Source organism: Tachypleus tridentatus, chromosome 4 (assembly GCF_004210375.1).
Source record: "Tachypleus tridentatus isolate NWPU-2018 chromosome 4, ASM421037v1, whole genome shotgun sequence".
Lineage (NCBI taxonomy): Eukaryota > Metazoa > Arthropoda > Merostomata > Xiphosura > Limulidae > Tachypleus > Tachypleus tridentatus.
In genome coordinates, this window is record NC_134828.1 from 81,616,947 (window position 1) to 81,639,078 (window position 22,132).

Here is a 22,132-nt window from a genome sequence, read left to right on the forward strand (position 1 = left end):
TTTTGTACCATAAATTGCATTATTTTCCAATAATATGAAAATTCAGCATCATACAACTGTTACCTAAGATCTGATTAAAAACAAAATAGTGTATGGTTAGCTGAGAAAATTAATAAACATTTTGTTCAAAATACAGAAAATGTACTTAGGAAATTAAAACAATCACAAGTCCATTTTTAGTAATATATATATATATTGTATTTTATTTAAAAAATAAAGTACCAGACTGATCCATAGGATCTAGCTTTACATTGAAGACTTATGTGTAATTATTTGTTAAATATGTTATACCTTCTTTATTTTTCTAAGGTATTTTGACTTTTCATATTTTATTATAACAGTAATATTTTATCAATAACCTAAAATGAAAATGAGTATGCATATAGGTTTATATATGCTGTACAAAATAACAAAGATACCCAGTCACAACTCCTTAAATATTTTTTATTAACACTGGGCTTGCAGAGCAAACAAAAGTTTTGTTGTTAATACATTTTACTTCAGTCATTTTACTAACCCAAAACTTTGTGTTACTCTCTGCAACAATAATAGTTGTACATTGAGAAGAAAGGTGTAAAGAAACATTTGTTTCATGAACATTTGGAGTTGAAGGTGTTTTTCACTTTTTACCAACTTTATATATCAGACTTTTTCTGAGAGAAGTTTTGATCTCATTAATTATATAAATGTGTGCCCAAGAAGCAATGCAAGGTCAAATTTCAATAACAAAACTCAAGCTAAACATTGTTGCTACTAGTTAGTACCTGCCAATCAAATTCAGAAGTTCAAACATGATTGTACTCTTAGTTTATCATAAAAACAATGACAGAAAAATGTTCATACTTTTAATATACAAGTCTTAAAAAAACTTTAAAAAAAACTTGGGTGTTATTATTTACCTTTTGCACTAATGTTCCAGTTGGAAGCTCTGGCACAAAGATCTCAAGTTATTTGTTAAATAATATTTTAAAAAGGTTAGAAATACTGGTAGATGTTTGTTTCAAGCACTAGGCATTTGTCTGAAGACAAAAAATGTGCTTTTTGTAAGTACCATTGCATATTAAAAAAAATGACAAATTAACCTAGTATTTAAACTGACTGACCATGTTTGCAGATACTACTACTAACTGACTGTTTTTATAAAAAGGATAGTACTGCTATTAGGTACAACATGGTATTTATTTGAGAAAAAAAAATGTTGCCATATAATACCACTGAGTGTTCAAAAAGAATGTGGGCATAAGATGTCAGTAAACAGCACTGCATGTTAACTGAGAAACATAAAGCAAGAGCAACTTCTAAGCATGAAATTATCAATCACTAAATAAACCATACAAACAATTTCCACTATAGACATAACTAATAAAATTACTACATCTACAAGAAATTTATCATATCTGAAATTATTCAAAACCTAATTACTTTGAAACAAGATGCTACCGCCTGCGTTCACCTTTCTGAGTTCTTTTCTTCTCTTTATCTTTCCGTTCCTGCTGCTGCTGTTTTTGTTTCTCTCTGTTTTGTTTGTCTTGTGCTTTTTTCTTTTCAACTTCTGCTTTGTTTTTCTCGCGTTTTTCGAGCTCACTTTGCAGCACTGTTTCAACGTTAACATTTTTAACCAGAACTTGGATTTTGTCAAGGAAAAACAACAAAAGAATTTTTTTTCAAATGTCACCAGATTAATGATATATTTCTTCAGAGTTCTTGAAAGTCTCATAAATAATGAATGTGTTTTAATGGCAATCAAACCACAAGATCAATAAAGTTTATCATGCCAAAAAATAATAATAAATGTTAAAACTGTTAAAATAAAAATATACTCAAGTTTATATAACTTCTAGAAACTATACATCTTTTGATAAAAGATTTTGAAATATTTTAACTTAAAAGTAGTTGAAAATATTTTCATAAAATACTCAGATGTGCAGGTTTTATATTCTTCTTCCTTTCTAAAAATTTGTAACTCAATCTTTTATGAGAAGTAAGCATACATATAGAGATTGATCATAACAAAAAAACAGTGAAACAAAACAAAGGTCTATGGTTTGCAAATAATGAAAAATGATGAGTGAGAAGTTTTATAAAACACAGTCACTAAGCTGCGTATTATGGTTCTTTTCTGTTAGAAATTAAGATTATGGGCATGGGTGTTTAATAAATTCAATTTTCTCCAACTACTTTTTTTATCCAAACTTTCAATGCCTACAAACAAAATCTCAAAATATAACACTAAAGTTAACATTGACCATTTCCTGCAGCAGTATAATTAAAACTGTGAGAAAAGCTAAATTTTATTTATGAAATTTTTATTTCACACTACTTAAACCAAACTCAAATTTTCCAACCATTTTTCAATTCATTTATGTATGTTAAACTGCTAATTTGTTACAGTTTCAATCACAAGTTTTAATGTTTAAAATGCTGCTTTTTTTTTCTCATATATATTTGTTAACAACTGAAATATCTAAATATGGATAGGAATGAAATTAACCATAGAATTCTGAATGGGTGATACCTCTGTGAACTTTCCTTTGTTATCTTCTCACTACATATATCAAAGTTTACAACTGAGCATTAATATTTCACAAAATAAAAGTAACAATTATACTTAAAATTGCAAGGCGAAATACAGTATTAGAGAGCTTGATAAGATAACCAGAATTTAATCCAGCAATCAGAATTGGTTCTACTACCTATCTTTACAGACATGACAATATGTACAAAACACATTAAAAATCACTTTATAGGCATATTAAACTGGATAAAACATGAAGATATTAGAATTAGAAATAAAATGTACCCATTGAGGCTTAAAAAGTAAACACCTCCATTCAAGAATAGAAACAATTAACCTCAAAAAGATGAGGATAAAAGTAGAGATAAACAATTTATAGAAATAGGAAAAAATATGTTTTAAGATTTGTGTCAACTATCAGCATTATTTACTTTAAACAACAATGAACAATTTAAATCTAACTACTCTAAGAGATAAAATTTGTAGCTGAAATATGTAACTGTCACACAATAAAATAATTAGATCAACTGGTAATAATTTTATTTAATCCATATGTAAAAAAGAATATTTTCATTTTTTTCACAGGAAATATATCAGTTAAAAATTGTTTGTTGAATACACTATATTAATTTGTTATATAATTATATGTACTTAATTTTAAATTATTATCTTTGCAAACTGACAAGGCCATAAAACTATAAATTATTCACATTTTACCCAAATTAATTTGATAGATTTTATTTCAAGTACTGCAAACCTATAATCCATTACTCATTCATCATCCACGCTTGAAAATCTATTATCCACTAAATCAGATGGTCATATCAAATGTTCAACAGGGAGAGGTTTGAGGTTTTACTCAACAATGCTTCATAGAATCATATTTCTGTATAATAAATATGAAACTGTTGGTGACTTTATAAACTTTATACTTTCTGTTACTTAACTTACTTGTTTATATTTATTTATTTTTAGCTGTGTTAATTATATGGTAAACAATTATTCTGCACTTCCATTCATTGAAAGACTACACATAAACTCAGCTTTTAAAAATGAACTAAGGTGAAACTTTAGCAGTTGATGTTTTCAAATGCTTATTTTCTTTTTATTAACCACAAAGCTACTCATTAAGGTATCATTGCTTTGCCTACCATGAGTATTAAAACTCAGTTTTTAGCATTATAAGCCTTCAGAATTAACATGGAGCAACTGAGGGGCTTTCCAGATGCATTATTCAATCATGGAATCAAACTAAATCTAGAGTAAACTTGTAAGGGTGTTTTCTTACAGCAAAATCAAATCAGGATATTTGTTGTGTCAACTGAAGGGACAACTTATAATTGAATTTTTTTTCTTAATCTTCCAAAATACCTTAATTATCAGTATTTGTCTCCATATGTTCAAATTTTGAAAACACTGTTGTCAACACATCATGAAATAGTATCAATACTGCCAATGAACTCAAGTTGGCAACAATTAAACAACACTGAATAAATGGTATATTGATATTTGTAAAAAAAACTAGGAGATTTTAGTAAGAAATGAATTAATCATACCCTTGTATACAAGTAATTAAAAAAAATTAAAATATTCTATATATTTATGTCCAAAACTTCAAAGCATTTTAAAAGTAGTCAATGCTGAACCTTTAAAGTAATGTTTGATACTAAATATAGCCAGTTTTATTTTTCCACAACCAGATACTTTCATCTGAAATATTTTATTCCAAAACATTCATAAATGTAATATGATTGTTTGATTTTGTTAAACAGCTGACTATTCACTTTATACCATAAGGATTTTATCTAATTTTATGTAATTTTTTTCTTTTTGTCACTGGTTTCTAGGATCTTTAAAATCTAATATAAAATTTTGGTTTTCTTAAAACATTTTCAAAAATGTTTAACTTCAATATTATTATTGACATTACTAAAATCTTTTGTGAAGTTCTGTTATTTTATGAGGTTGTTAATTCTAACAATAAATGTGCTGACATAGTTCTACAAAAGTAATTTCAGTAATGTAGTTTTATAATTTTCAGACAGTGACACTAAAGTTTCCTTAATATCCATACACACATATTATACATTCAAATACACACATGTATACATATATAGCAGTTAGTGTGATGTCTTTTACATGTTTATTTTTTTTTTTTTTTATTTAATCTTGATGTCCTTCATATCAATAGCTTTATTAAAGTGCAATAATGTTATAAGTAATACAATTTGTTCTGATTGTCTAACAATGTCCACTTTACCCATTTAGTAATTCAGAAATTTCCTTAACTGGTTATAAGCAAAATAGCTTTAGTGTGGTTCATGTTATTATTTCAATATGCTGTTAACCCATTTTAACATTACTTTTGTAACAATAACAAACATAATATTTAAACTTACAACTAGTCTCATCCTATAAAGTACTAGGATGAATAACTTATATTAATTACACAAGCTTATGGCATTTGCATTATCAATATTCTGCTAATACAAAAATCCAACATATCTCACCATAAAGCAAGGTACTGCACTCACATACACTATGGTAACTTGATGTACACATAGTACAACATAATCCAAAAACACATTCCATTGTTTACCTGAAAGAATTGTAATATATTGATACCAATAAACTGTTTAAGAAATGCATTGTGGCTAAATGTGATGTTTATTATATTTTTCAAAATTCTAGGCATGAAGACAAAATCATGAAAAATAACACTGAGAAAGAAAATAAGATTAACATTTTTTTTTCATATAATACATAAAATAATGCAGGAAATGAAAATATGGTCAGAAAGTTTTCCAGGAGCTGTAATGAACAGATAACACAAAATATGCATCTTTTTACATACAAATATATATATATATGGTAATAAACAATACACAGAATAATATTAAGACAAAAAGCTAGACCAGATGAAATTGATATAAAAAGTTACATAAATGTAAGATAACAGATAAAATCTGAACCAAAAGGATACATGGATCACAAACATTTGCAGAAATGGTTCCAACAGCAGAAGCCCCTCCTTCACATCCTCCAGGATCTTCTGTATCACTTCTGTTTTTTCACATAAGAAAAAGACTAGAGGATGAATTTCTAGCATAATTTTCTGCCAGAATATACAACATGAGTCTCCAATAATGAGCTAAGTTAACTAAGAAAGAATCATGCTGTAACACAGATGTATCATAAAGTAAGTGCTCTTTTTAATACATGTTAGGGGTCATACAAAGTTTTTTAAAGATGTTATTGGACATTAGTCATTAAAAACAAAGAGGTTTTTTAAGTCCATAAAATGTGTTGAAAGTATCATTAGCAAAGGTAATTCCTATTACAAAAAATGACTTCTTTCGATAAAAAGCTTTAGACATACATGAACTCCTAATCCTTACAATGTATATGTATGAAACTTTTGGTAATATTTAATATATGAATTGTCACATTCAATTCAAACATAAATATTGTAATATAAATATATAAATAGCACTTTGCTTATTTATTCTTTTAACATTATGCACATGTTAAAATCAATGTACAATTGAACTCATTTTAAAATATTGACTAGATGTTTTGATGTGTCACACGTCATCTTCAGGAGTGACATTGCAACCTTTAGGCTGAGCTAATACAATTTTTTTTGCATGTTCTGCTGTAGCATGATTTTCTGTTTCTTCATTTTTTTATATAACTCTTATGTTTGGTAGTATGATATTATAAATTACGTTTTGTTTGTCCAATACAGATAATTTCACATTTGTTTTCAAGTGAGTAGGTCTGTCACTAGACATAGGTTTCAGCAACTCAAGGCACAAACAAATAATTGTTCTAAATCTCAGGGCAAAAGAAGATGGGCCTGAGCAGACACCAAAAATCAGGACCGAAGGAAGTAGACCCTGGCAGACACTGGAAAGAATAGTAGAGCCAGGAGTAGATACAGAATCAGACTTGGGGACATTCTTCAAACCCATCTCAACAATCACTCCTCATGAGGAAATCAAAGTAGCATGGGGAGTAACCTCAATAGGTATATCTCCAATGATATTTTAATTCAAAAGAAGTTCACTGTGTTTTGGGGTAGATGTTTCCACTAAGATATCCCCCAGAATGTAGCTTCCTGACTGACTTTGGAGACCCAGTAAGCCCATCTAATCCATTCTGAATAAAAATGGGGGATATTTCCCCTAAAGTTTTGTCTGACAAAGAATAAAGGATGAGAAGATGTGGTAAAGGTACAGAATGGGGTAGAGACTTCTGTTCAGAGTCTTCAAGATGTGGTCAGTTACCTATTATCTGTATTTTTTATTTTATTTTTTAGAGGATCCATAATGAAAGAAGAAAAATTTAGTGCCCATTGATCTCACCCCACCATGGAGTTCTACAAGGGGACATACTACAATGCCAAACAAGAACACTGCAGCAACACCAGGTTTCATTAGCACTGTACCCAAACACCAGCATCAGACACAATGTCCATAACACTCAATGATGATGTCCAACACTGGTACTCAGTTGACCTAGTCTAAGAGAAGCAGCCAAATGCTCCAGATGGGGGGGCACCCCAAAGCCACACATCTACAGTCAGAGTAGTGTATTGGGATTGGACCCTTCATCCACCAGGATCCTCTCCTCCCCTTTACATGTTCCCAGTCATTGCAAACACATGGGTGGACATTCAGATTCCAGAGGAGGTAAAATGAAATGACAAAACCTTCTCTGGGAGGATCCCTCACCATGTACAGGATTCCACACTGAAAGGTCATCACTTTGAATTTATCTTAGCAATCCAAGGGAATTGTCACAGTGTTCAATGTACTAGTGGAGAAAAAAGATACTTGAAGCTGGGTCTTGAAAATTGAGATGAACCAATGTAGTTGTCATGTACATATAATAATAAATGTTTAATTTAATCTTTACTCTTGTCTACAGAAGCTGTGATATAGCTCGTCTGCAACAAAGATGATGGTTAAGCTTGGAAAGACAGTTTTGCAAACAAAACCTTATATAGTTTGGTTTAAAATCTGGTCATCAATGAGATAATACAGGTTTGTTTCTTTCAGTCTTTAACTTGACTCTTCTCGAAGTAAGAATAACAGGCCTTTGTTACATTAAATTATATAAATAATTTCATTAGCTGTACAATCCAAATTAGAGACCAATTTATGATGCCAGAGTTTAGTTAAATTCTGCTGCTATTTGTTACAGGTGAAACATTTTCCTTCCACTGAAGAAATATTTGGATCAAAAGAAATACACAGCTGCTTTTAAATGTTTGAGGAGGTCACAAATGATTTGGAAATATTAAAGCTTAAGACTTATATTTTTTAAATAATTATAAATAATAAGTAAATACAGTGTGGCTCAAGAACTTGCAAAATAAAGATCTTGGACCCTAACTTGAAAATAATAGGTCTCAGAAAAGGCACTTATGATGATGGATTTGCATGCAGTCAAATTTCCTTTTGGAGATTTCAGGTAAATGGATTAAAATTTCAAAATTATATTTTGTTAGTTCCACAATATATGTAGGTTTTGGTGCTATTTAGAAATTCATACTATTAAGGCCTGCAAGAATGTACCAGAGAAACCTCAATCACACAATGCAGAAAGTCTTACACACAGAAGGGGTTGGTTTCATTCCTTCTTGTATTTAGCATGCCATTCCTTCAAGTTGAAAACACAGAAAGAGAGATGGTTTTATTATTTCTTGTATTTCATGTCATTCCTTCAAATTGAGAAGCATTAATCTCTTCTGCTTATTATCTTTCTCCCTTTCTTTTGGCATTCTTAACACTACTGAATTATTTTTACCTGGGTGTTTTCCAACTGCATTTATCACTTTATAAAACTGTAGAACAGCCTCTGTTACTTCTACACTCATCTCTTTTTATCCATTAGATGTTTTTTTCTGATGAAGTTTCTTACTTTCTTCATAAGTTACTCTGAGACACAAAATGCCATCATGGTTCTTTGAATTCCACAGGAAAAAAGAATTAGAATCTCCAACTTCTCCACAGAGGAACAGGTATGGAAAAATAATTCAATTTGCCACTTTTTAATCATTTATTCTTTAAATCTGCTCAACAACATCAGTTTTAACAGAAACCTCAGTTCATAGCAGAACTGTCTCCAGTTTTCAGATTTCTCACTGCTGTATTGGCCATTACTTGTGCCTTTAAAACCTTTTTTTTCAGTTTGTTCAATCCTTTTAAAAGTGAATAATTACTGCTACTACTCAAAGTCAAGAATATGAACAGTATATGAAGAATTTTGAACTGTTTTTGTATTTCTTCATTTCCTTTTGTCACAAAAACTTCTCCAGTAATGCTATTATATATATATATACATAAATGACAGAAAGTCCAGGTTTTATAAAACACCACTATGAAGTGTCAAATAACAATGACTGTCATAAATGTACTTGTTCACAACTAAGAGGGTTTGATTTGTTTCAGATGTCCAAGCTAAACTAAATAAGGGCTATTTACACTAGATGATTCCTAATTTTCAATTGACAGACTAGCAGAAAGGCAGCTAGTCAGCTACACAGCAGCACACATTGTCAAATCTTGAGCTATTCTCATCAAATAGAAACTTGAGCATCAATCTTATGATGTGCCCATGGTCCCAAAGTGTAAGCAGATTCTTGAAGCAATATGATGCAAATCATGAACCTCAAATTCACAGTCTGGCATGCTGTCCATCATGACTTGCCCCAATTCAGAAGAAGCATCCAGTCCAAATGAGCCTTTTGTTCTATTATACAAACAGCTTTTCCCTTGAGACAGAACTAAAAACATCTTTGATCTTGTAGTAAAAATTGAAATCAATTACTTGTTTAAAAATGTTTATTTAAATGTTCCATGAATTTTAGAAATCAAGTCTAATGGCATGTTGTCCATCATGACTGGCCCCAATTCAGAAGAAGCATCCAGTCCAGATGAGCTTCTATGTTATATTATACAAATAGTTTTTCCCTTGAGACAGAACTGAAAATAACATCTTTGCTGAATGCATTGGAAGTTCTGATGTTTACTAAAAGTATTACATTATTTTTTTGTGCAGACTAAAAACTGCTAAAGTAATACCTTACCAAATACTTGTTCCCACAACAGAAAGTTCTTGTTCTTACGAATTGAAACTTTTAGCCAAAACATATGGCAAATGTCTGCTGTAGACACAAGTTACTAAACACTATATAAGTACAGATTTTCTTTATGGAAATCTTAATTAAATGACAATATACGTAAACAGGATTTGTGCACTTAATCTAGCAGTTATATGTACTCAAGACAAAAACAGCTTCTCAATAGGTAGATTACCATATCTCTGATAATCTGATTGCCAATTTAAAAGATGTGTTAACAAAGTTAGAAATTATCAGCAGCCCTGCTTAACTACTATATTGTAATAAAGCAGTAGTAAGTCTTATCTAAGTCTGTAAGCTATCAACTGAGATAGCTGTAGGGAAGCAACAGTTTATGCAGCTAGCTCAAAGTATATTCATTAAAGACTTGATTTCTAAAATTCATGGAACATTTACACAAACGTTTTCAAGCAAGGGGCAGTTAGAAAACTCAAGACATCACCCATGTTGTGGTTATGCTAATAATACAGGGTGTCCATAAATTACCTAACCACTACTAACTAAATAGCATAGGAACCACACTAGATAAACAATTGTGAATTATGACATAGAGGAACACTGATGTTTGAAGTGTTTTTCCCCAGTAGTTTAGACTAGGTATGAAAGGCATTGTCTACACAATGAAGGTACTAGATAGAATTACATGTTCAAACAGCTAATACAATAGTTATGATTACTTCAGACATGATGACAATGTTGCTGGCCAGAATAGCCAATACAACTGCAACTATTACTCTAGAGAATCTCTGCCATGTAGGTGAGGGAAGATCAATTATCACTTGGACATCCTTCAAGTCACAAATGAAAATATCCTAACAGCATCACTGGGCATGGCTAAACCTGACACATCAGCCTCCATTATACTGCAAACCACAATTGTTTATTGTATGCAGTTCTCATTCCATTCAAATAATAAAGTTGTTCAACAATTCATGGATGCTCTGTATTAATCAAACTTAAGACCTCAGTTCCCCCTATGTATCACTTTAAAGTTATTTTCAACATGGATGAATATGAGTTAAACTACTGTTGCCATCCAATACACAAAATATTAGTTCCAGTTATTTACAAATTGTGTTAATTATTTATTAAATTATTTCTTTGGAATGGAAGCTCATTAGCTCTGATTTTATGTAAAAAAAAAAAAAAAAATGCTGTTGTTGTTTCGAGTTCTTTAGAATTGAAATTCATTAGACTTGATTTTGTAAAGCAAATGAAAAACTTTACATTATTGTTGTTCAGATTTCTTTGAAACTAAAATGCACTAGCTTTGATTCTGTACAGCAAATGATGAATAATACACTGTTATCCAAGTTTCTTCAGAGCTGAAGTTCATTAGCTTTGATTTTGTAAAGCACTTAAAGAATTACATTAAAGTTGTTCAAATTTCTTTGGAATTGAAGTTCATTGGCTTTTATTCTGTATTTTAAAAAATGTAAGCAAACAATATTAATTGGCTGTAACTTTCTAGTTGGGAAGCAAATAAAATGACATTTCCATGGAAATATTTCAATTTTGAGCAATTTACTCCAGAGTTAAAGATCAAGCAAACACCTATGCCTCACTTGATCCTTACTACTTCAAATTATAAGAGATGAGCTGTGTTTTTTCAAATGTGTCATATGTACAGTTTTTGAAACAATAATATAATTTTCAATACCTAAAACAAGTCTGTAACATAAGATTGTTTTAAAGCCAGGGATCACTTCCTGACAAAATGATAACCTTTTTGCAACTCAAGGACCCCCTTCATCCTAACCAGACTTAAAAATTTATTGTTAATATATTTGTTTTTATTTCATTTTTGCCTGGAACAATGCTGTATGCTTTGTCTGGTATAAATCAGAGATGGCAGTATTTTAAAGTTAACAAACTTTTCATTAATTTATTTTGTCTGCTTTAATTCAAAGCTACTCAAAGGAGCTATCTGCACTATGTCTTCCAAAAGAATCAAACCTCAAATGTTAGAATTACAAATGCTCAAGCTTACTGATGAGCCACTGGAAAAATGGGAGATTGTTCTAAAATGGCCTAACTGAAATAAACAATTTATAAATACACAACGTAATGAACAAATTAAGTCCATCAGTCACTGAATATTGTATTGTTGTGGCAAACAAATTACTGTATCAGTGTACTTAAGTCCCAATCGTTAAACTTCAAATTAATCGCTATCTGACACGGTACTGTTCTTAATTCAATGCCATATATATGTCACAATATCTTTATCTAAGTAACATATCTACCTGGCAATGTCTTTAACTGAATTCCATTCTAATATACAGTGCCTTTAACTGAAGGAACAAGTAAATATCCTTCATGACACTAGAAAAATACCTAATTACAATATAATAAGAGCATTTACATAAATGAAGAAGTGTAATAGGTTATAGGTAAAGTTTAGTTTTAAGTTTTGTGTACTTCAATACATTGTTTAAAATTTGATATTAAAAATATTGTTGTAAACTGTCTGATTCAGCTTGATTTAATTTTACTGTAAAAACTTAGAACATTGTTAAAATATGGATAGATAGCCTAGTTTCCATAGTTTCAAGTCATCCCTAAACCCCAAAAAATAATATTAGATATACATTTTTTATTCAAATATAAGTATGCTACTGTTAACAGAATAATGTTATCATTACTAAAAACTACTTAACACTAACATGTTGTTCTTGTGTTAAAAGGATACTCTTCTCCATCTGATACTTGAGAGTAATGAGCTAAGATGGCCTCCCGTACTTTTTTATCATCAACACTGAGGTTTCTTCCTGATGACACAGATTGTGCTTGCTTTTCCATAATTTTGGCCAATCTTGTGTCAACATCTTCTTTTTTTTCTGTTTAAAACAGAGAGATAAATAATGAAACATTTGTTATACAAACATTAAATTTCTGATACAAAATGTGAAATAGTAATTGCTGGATTAATGTCTAATTAAAATGATGCTTCTAATTATAAAAAAAAGAAAGGTAAAAACTTTCCTTTGATAATTTAATTCACCCAACACTGCAGTATTAACAAAATAATAATCCAAAATAGTATTGTTAGCTTTATAGCCTAATAATGAACTCCATGACTGAATACAAGAAATCAAAATTATCCTCAAGCAGGTAGCTAAGTATAAAGTACAAAATACATTATACTGTTCACTAGCTTTCTCAAATTATACTCCTCTCAATCAGCACAAAAATTCACATGTCATTAGCCTTGATACTCCCACTTACCTGCATACTAATATGAAAATAATTATACAGAACAACCCTCCACCAATAGGATTGTGATACTACCCCTATCATAACTAGCACCATCTCTAATCTTGCAGCTATTAACCTCTTATCAATTGACAGTCTTATTGAATAGATGCATTTCACTCAGTTTGATTCATTTATTCACTAGTGTTTACTTTCTTCATTTTTCTACTTCAGTTGCATTGTTCTCTACCATCTTTCATTATATTTTGTGGAATGTTACGATTTATTTTTTTAATTTTGTGAGTTATGCATTGGGCTTGGATAGCTTCATTTCTCCTTCAGAATGTGCCACTCAGTTGCATGGCATTTTGAGAAACTTGCACAAACCTTTAGATCATTATTTTATGTTTCCTCCTTCCCCAAATATTGGGGTTCGTACCAGTCACTTTGGAGAGCATTTGCATTTGGAAGTAGGCATATCTCAACAAAGACATACTGTGGGCAATCATGCTTTTGATTATTATCATCCCACTTTCCCTTATTTGGATTCATAGCATTTCTCCATTAACAAGGATCAGATCCTGATAATTCAATTACCTTTTTCCATATTCATCTTACTCTGACTACCTTTCCCAGGTCAAGTCTGGTGGGGACCAGAGTCTTTCAATTTGCCCATGTTTGGAGATTCTTGGTAAATAATCCATGGGTTCTGAAAGTTGTTATCAGTGAGTCTAGTCCTAAACTTCCATTATTCTTCCCCATTATCTCACAATCCTGTTTTCTTACCTTCTCCTCAGAATCCCATTTTTTGCCTGCCTGACTCATTCGGATGGACAACTGGCTGCAGATTACCTCCTCACAAGATGACTCAGTCCTACTTCCTCAGTTGTTTCTCCAGAATGCTGTCATGGGAGGCTGGCTTGTTTAAATGGAGAAGTCTTTCTTCACACCCACACATTTTTTTTTGTTTATTTCTGGCATCTTTCAACTCTCTCCTCCATTAGGCCCAATATGCTCCACTTCACTTGTGAACTATAGAATGTCTCATCTTCAGCATCTCATCCTCCTACTGAGTAAGAGGTTCTCTAATGTTTGGAAATGTGATCTTTTCTTGAAACCTTCATTCCTCTTGCTCATGTTCTAATGCATCATTGTCAACAAGTTTTGATAGTACAATGGAGTCTTACATGCCCATTTTACACTTCCCCTCCATTACAAATAGACTTTGACTGGAGATTGAATCACAACAATATTACCATGGGTGTTCCTATTCTTTCTCCTCATCTAGAATATCCCCTTTCACAGATGCTTTTCTTTCCAGTTGGGGGTGTATCTTGACACTCAAGGTTTCAGGACAATGGTCTTTTTTAAAGTTTTCTCTCTTTGTTAACCTCTTGGAACTTCTTCCTGTTCATTGGGTTTTCCTTCACTTCCTGCAGGTTCTTTTGTGATGATCCACTTCAAGGTTTCTATGTTAGTCTTATATATCATCAGGAAAGGGTCACTTGGTCTAGAGACCTCTGGTTTCAAATATTGGATCTTCTGTGTTGTACCCACTACCATCACATCACTTTGTTGGCATGTCATAATTTGGGTCCCCTGAATCTGGTCACAGATTGATATTCTCCTCAACAAAGTTCTCCCTGTGGAGTGGTCTTCAGATCCTCACAATTTTTGGGTTCTGTGTGCTCTGTGGAGGGTCCCAGACTTAGATGCTTTTGCCACTCTTCTCAAAACTCCTTTCTGTCAACTGCCAGATGTCAGTCTCTAAGGATCGAGTGTTGGCTGGGGTCACACCAGCTATATACATCCTCACATGGGTTTAAATGGTGTTACATTATGATTTATCTTATATGGCCCTCCAATTTATTATGTTACATATTATAATTTCAAATAGCCTGAAACTCAACTAAATTGTTTTAAATTTAAAAGTTAACTAAATTTAGGGATGTATAAAATTTAAGATGCTTGCCAACATGACTGCTACAAAGTTTTCTTTCTTAATACAAATATATTTTAATATACAAAAGTTTCACAAACTTATAAAGAATATTGACTCTTCAATCTCATCTGGAATTTCCTTGATATGTTGTTGAGAGTTTATGACAAATACATTAATTCTGATTTAATATAGGTACAATTCACTTAATGGAGAGTTAGCTCTGTGTTGTTCTTTTTCCCACTGGTCACACAGAGTTTTTCCACAAATTAAGTTATATAATGTTTCTGTAAAAATGGTAATGCTGGATGTGAATCCACTGAAGTTAAAACATTTGCAATGTTCTAAATCCATAAATGTTCCTGGTCAATATCAAAGTTCCTGATTAACAAGCATTAATTAAAGTTATAGCTTCCAAGGTTTACAGTATGCCAGTAATATAGTATAGGAAACCAATAATACATACTGTCTCTCAGCACGTTGTGTTGGTTAATTTTATAAGGATGAAACAGGTTTCGAGAAATTTCAATTTACACAACATACTGATAATCACTAGTATTTACACACACACACACACACACAGTATATTGTTGGTTCTTACACTTGAGAATCTTCTACAACATTAGTGAAAAGGCAGGAATTTTGCAAAAGACATTTAACAGTACAAGTTATTTACATTTCTAAATATGTATATTTAACTGAAACAAAAATTAATATAAGTATATAATAGTAAATCTGTCACAATGGTTACCCTCCTCCTACCATGGACTGGACAATAAATTCTCAATGCCACCAGGTTTTTTGACTCAATATAGCTAACCCTCTTTCTTCCATGCACTAGAAGATGCTTCCCAGTAAATCTGGTGTTAATTATAGCTGGAAAAGACACATGAATTCCCATAACTGCAAGGTTGGCTACCCTTCTACCCCAGATAGGGTAAAACATTTCCAATGATGTCAGATTTTGGACTTTGGACATACACCCCTGGGCCCTCCAGCTTTCTACCATCTGCTGAATGTAAGTACCTGGTGTTGGTTATGTTAGAAGTGCATGCCCAAGGAGGCAAGTTCTTGGTGTGGAAGTTCATGTTTCCTGCAAATATCCTTTCTTGAGGTAAAAGGTATTGGACCCTCCTCCAACCACAGAACTGATGTACAATTTCCTGATGCTGCCAGATGTAGGTTGAGGTCAAACTCCCCTTTATGGTCTGTTGCACCCTAGCCACTCTACAGTGAGGGGTCTAATTGGTTCTGTAATTTTTTTTTATTAGCATCCCTCCTTTGTTTCCATCCTTCTAGCAACATATTACTAATGGCTGAAGAGTATACCCAGCTTAGAAGTAGTGCAATCTTTCATAGATGTATTTTTTTAGTTCCTTCTCACACCCAATGGTTTTCCTTTAGACATTTCTTCAAGGAAAATCTTCTCTTCAGTCCTCCACCTGTTAAACGTGGGATTTTAGCTTCTTGTGACAAAAGGTAAGATACTGTCTTCTCCACTTCTTGTGTGGTTTGATGGTACCTGACCAATCTCAAAGTGGTTAACAGCTACAAGACTAGAAAGGGAGCTAGTTACAACAGGGGTAGTGTCATATTTCTATTGGTGGAGAGTTGTTGTATATTCATTTGCATGTTAATATGCAGAGATATGTGGAAGTATCAAAGCTAGTAAAGAGCAATGATTTGCACCAATAGATGTAAGTATCTATTAAAAACATATTTTTAGTTTAAGAAAATGTTATATTCAACATCTCCATTACTGTACACTAAGTTTCTAAATTATTATAAACATGTATTTTAATTACTTTTGGCTAGAAAACCATAAAGTAACTCTAAACTGAATAGCAAATAAAATAGCCTTCTTGGTGCTCTCTATGTCAATGTAGATGATATTCTGATACCAGAATGTAGTAATTTCTTGCCACTTGCTACCCAACAGATAAACGAGTACTCTTAAAATATTAAATTTTCTTTCTGACTGATAAATGAAATATATGAAGTTCACATTAAGAATCAACAAAAGTCCACTTTAAGAAATATTACTGTAAGTGAAAAGCAATTCTAGGACTGGAGCTTCAACCCAGGTTTTTTTTTAACAGGGCCAATGATCTATCAAACTAAGCTATCCAAGAGCATAAGCCATCCCCCGTCTTTCCTCAATCAAAATGCTTTTTAATTATAAGTATGAAACATTGTACTTTTTTTTTGACGGGGGAGGTCAAGAAATCAGTGGTTTGATTTACCATCATCCAACCAAATGGCAGTGTAATTACATATATATCCACCTATGAGGTTCATATTACAAAGCAATGAAAATAAACTGTCTAAGAAACATTACTGTAAGCAAAAGAGTTCATAAATGAAAAGAAACCCCAAACTTGGACGCAAACTCAGGATCTTTGATTAACAAAACCATTACTCTATCCAACTCAGCTAACTAATATTATAATTTACAAACATGCAAGTCACATAAAAAATCCATATTTTACAACTTCAAAATAGTACAAAATGGTCTCACCATATGACATGAAAATAATATTAAAATTCCTAGATATACAAGTATGAGTTATCATTTCATGAGAGAATAAACAAAGATAGATACATTTCAAGCCATCTTGGTACAACAATAGTCATAAACAAGAGAGTAAATCCTGATAATCTAACTGACACAAAAATAAATTATGTAGAAGTTGCCACAAAATTTTAAATTTTGTAAGAATATATCCTCCAGATGGCTGGTATGGATATTAAAACTTTAATTAAAATAAAGAACAAAACAACATTTTAGCCTCCTTACGTCATCTGCAGGTTAACATTGTTCTGTATTTTATTTTAATTAAAGTTTTAATACCCATACCAGCCATCTTGAGAATACATTTTTATTTCAAGTGGGTTTTTCATTATTATGAATCACACATAAAGTTTGCAAGCTTATCATGGCATAAAAAGCAAATACAATAATGTTATTTTGATTTGTCTTTGAACATTGTGCTGATTTCACATGAAAATTTGATTTAAAACAACTGTTTCCAAATGTAACCATCCAGCTGATACTTCTTATGCGATCAGTTCAAGTTTGATGTGGACTTCCGGCTTTCTTAAAGCAGTACATAAAATTTATTTTTAGTAGACTAACATTAGAAATAATAAAATTAACAATAACCTTTCTTGCCTAAACAAACAATTATCAGAAACACAGGTTTGAAGAAAATGCAGTACACAAAATTCATGTTATAAACTAATGATGATTTTACTAATTAAGTAAGCTATAATTCAAGCAACAACAAAAAAATGTGCTCAAATATTACTGTAAACAGGTCAACAAGCCAGGGTGAATAGAATAGAATAAAATATATTTTTACCAGTTTCACAAAATATATTACTTAACTGAAAGATACAGAACTGTGTTTGTAGTTTCACTCTTTTTATTCAAGTCTTACCTTGCTTTGCATTATTTCCACTAACTTGATGCATACAAGTCCATTTATTCATTATTTCTGTGCAAAGCTCTGAAATTTTATTTTCCTAAAAACACAAATAAACTAAAAGATTAGTCTCCTATTCACTATAGTCTCTACCACATATATTTTAATACTGCTATACAGGTTGTAGTTTGCAAATTTATTTCTGTACTGTTTTCTCAATGTGAAATGCTATATTGACATGACAACATTAAGTCTGTAGGCACCAAACATACTGGGCAGGACTTATAGGGAATAATAATAGTTTTTGATAAAGAAAATAAAATATAGTTTCATGCTTAAAAAACATACTTCTTGTTAGCAATACTTTTAACTTTAAATATATCTACATAAAATGATGAAACCTTTGCATTTCCCTTACTTTTAAAGAAATCTGTTCCAACTCCCAAGAGTTAGTTTCATTATTTTTTTATAATGTGAATTAACCAGGGGTTTTCATAGGACAGGGAGAAAGCTTCCAATCTTAACCTTTTTGCAAACTTGAAGGTTTTTATTTTGTAAATTATAATTTTCTTGTATGAAAAAAACAACAAGCTACTCTTAAAAATTGCATGAAGCAGCCACCTTGACATTACTGCTTACCCTAGGAACATCAATTACACTTTTTAGTGTTCCAAAATAACCAATTAAAAGAAATTACAATTGAATCAAATTATCAAAAATAGATTTTCTGGTTCTTTCAACTATCCCAATACTTAAAATACTAACATTATAATATGTCCATTTTTGATTAATTCAAAACTGTTCAGATTAACTGAATAGTGTCATGATACAAAAAATTAGTAGTTTCTAATTATTACTACTTTTTATTATTCCACCTACTCATTATAATAAAAAAAATACTAGTATTGCTATTTCCATTGGAGTGATGTTATACATGCATTCTGTTTATACACAGATCACAATGTAAAAGTATGGTCAAATGTAGCTGGTTACACAGCTAGCCAAAGAGATACCCGATGTTCATGTTTACTCAGGTTGTTTAAATAGTACGACAGATTAAGATAATATATTGCTGCAAAATAACCAGTGTTAGCTAGGGTAAATTAGTATATATTTATTTTTATTTGGACAAAAAAAATGTTGATTGCTAAAACTTGTTCATTTAACTATGCTTATTATAAATTACTAGACATGGACTAATTATTCAGACACTACAGAAAACCATTACTTAGGGTAAAATTATTTTCATAACAAAAGTCACAACAAATTAATATTCACTATTCTTTACTTGCTAAAAGAAATGTTAATTGCTGAATCAACTGCAAATTTAACTGCATTTATTAGAAACTACCAGACATTGACTAATAACAAACCAATAACATGCAACACCATTAAATTATTAGCCTACTTACATGAACATCACGAACAGGGCACCTATTTAACTACAATTAGTTCTAGTAAGATAGAAAGCACTGTAAAGGTGAAAACAAGTCTGTCATCATGCTCCTTTTAAACACTCACCATATAGTATGGTGAGTTTAATATTAATTGATTTATTAATCAGCATGCACATGTGTTTCTACAGTTTCTTCTATCCTGTACTCTAAAATGTAAACATTAGTCATTTAAATGTGTTATTTCTAAATTTCTGTCCTGTTTCAACAACATCTTGCTTAAAAGCTTATGATGTTTTTTTTACCAAATTTAATTGTCTTTTAAATTGTGAATACTCATGATGGAATTAGAAAAATGATAAATTGTATGTAATTAAAGAGTTATCTTATAATACTTTCAATGCCATCAAAGCAAGCTAAAAATATAAAGATTAGTATTATGTAAGAAAAATACATTAGTCGAATCAATTAATGACTGAACAATTAACTGATTAGCAAATTCCACAAACTGCACAATTCTGTACAAAACTGTGCCCCTTTTAAAGATTGCTTTGTAAACATATCTCAGGGAAATACAAAGAGATCATCTTTATACATTAGAAACATACTTTGCCATTAGCACTTCAATCCTCATTGCCACGAGTTGCCCAAATAGCTCACACACACATACACAAAAGAAAAAACCTCTGATTTTACCAAACCTTTTTAAACCTAAAACATTTTGAAAATATAGGCATATCAATTTAGTAAAGTCTATAACTGTCTTTTACTTTTTAACTTTGTTGTTAAAATTTTTAATTTAGCAGAAAAATTCAGTTTTAAAAATGTGTGGTTAAGATACACAGCTTTTACTTAATTTCTTCCAGTTATTTCAGCTAACAATAGACATTGCTCAACAGATACATAGCAACTGATGATTAAATATAAACTTCAATTTCTGGTATACTGATAAATCAATATTAATTATTATGATAAGCATTAGTTAACAAAAATAAAAAATACTGAAGTCCAATTATACACAGGCATACAAACATAACACTAAAATTATTCTAATTTTTAATATAATAGTTTATAATAAACCTTGTAAAGAACCTTGTATTATAAACTGTTTAATTGCAACATATAGTAAAAATCAAAATTGTGTCATGTAGTAATCCTCTATCGCTCATTTGTACTAGCTAACTGAGTCTACTTCAACTAACTTAAAGGATAAGGAGATTGCTGGATCACTGAATAATTTATAAAGATGCTGGTTAGATTTCATTTGTGTTGTTTGTTCTAGTCACCTGCAATATTGAACTTAAAATTAAACAAGATCCTAATAGTATATATATATATATATATTCATACAATGAAAAAAAATTGTACATGCAATTTGTAGTAGTAGTTTTGGTAGTAGTAATATTTTTTAATGAAAATAAATGATACTCATAAGAGTAGATTTAAAAAATAACATTAACAATAACTTACAGTTACTTCCGTTAAAATGCCTTCCAACGCGTCACGTTTTTCATCTTCAGTTTCTTCACCTTCGAGGATACCTTTAATATACGTTCCAAACACTTCCTGATCTGTGTTCAACTTACTTAGTTGCAGATTCAACCACTGTTCAAAGGAATCTCTAACTGTATCTTCTTTAGCTGAAGCCATTTCTCTTCATCCTCGTGTTGCTCATTCCCCGACTGATAATTGGTGGCGTCCTCTGCTTTTTTTCACTTTTCTTTTCGGAATGTGTATCAACATAATTCATTCTTCACGAAGTTACCATATCTTTTAGTCTAAAATCAACTTGATAAAACAATACGTTAAGCAAATTGAACCTTTGAAATAAATAAACTTATTGTCTTGGAAACAAGCCTGGCATGGCCTAGCGCGTAAGGCGTGCGACTCGTAATGACTTAGACCTGAGGGTCGCGGGTTCGACTCGTAATCCGCGTGTTCGCCAAATATGCTCGCCCTCGCCCCAGCCGTGGGGCGTTATAATGTGACGGTTAATCCCACTATTCGTTGGTAAAAGAGTAGCCCAAGAGTTGGCGGTGGGTGGTGATGACTAGCTGCCTTCCCTCTAGTCTTACACTGCAAAATTAGGGACGGCTAGCACAGATAGCCCTCGAGTAGCTTTGTGCGAAATTCCAAAAACCAAACCAAACCTTGGAAACAATATCATTTTTGACCTACTACACTGATATCCGAATATTATAAGTTCAAATAAAGTATTTTTATGACAAATGATATTGTCAAATTATACAAGTCTGCTTCTTCTCAGCCTTCACTATATGATGTAATTACTGTTGACAAGAAAAACAAAAGCGTCTATTTGCAAAAAAAAAGTGCCATTTTCATACCTAAGTGTTTTTTGTGTGTGGGTGTTTTTATAACAAAGCCACATCGAGCTATCTGTTGTGGATTTAATGATGTTTAGTTCATAATAATTAAATCTTAGTGTTTTAAAAAATCGTTTAAAATACAGTAAAATTATAATAACCTGATAATATATAAACATTTAGAGCATAT

General features: G+C 31.2%; 1 protein-coding gene across 1 annotated transcript; it reads right to left on the reverse strand.

The window, feature by feature from the left end:
• Positions 1 to 427: 427 nt before the first annotated feature.
• Positions 428 to 21,321, reverse strand: LOC143249547 (coiled-coil domain-containing protein 43-like). The gene is made up of 5 exons (XM_076499580.1): positions 21,089 to 21,321; positions 18,240 to 18,324; positions 12,358 to 12,505; positions 5,499 to 5,578; positions 428 to 1,624 (listed from the first exon to the last, which is right to left on the reverse strand). Exons 1-5 carry the CDS (start codon positions 21,266 to 21,268, stop codon positions 1,437 to 1,439), a joined length of 681 nt encoding a protein of 226 aa, XP_076355695.1. The 5' UTR covers positions 21,269 to 21,321; the 3' UTR covers positions 428 to 1,436.
• Between the last annotated feature and the right edge of the window lie 811 nt (positions 21,322 to 22,132).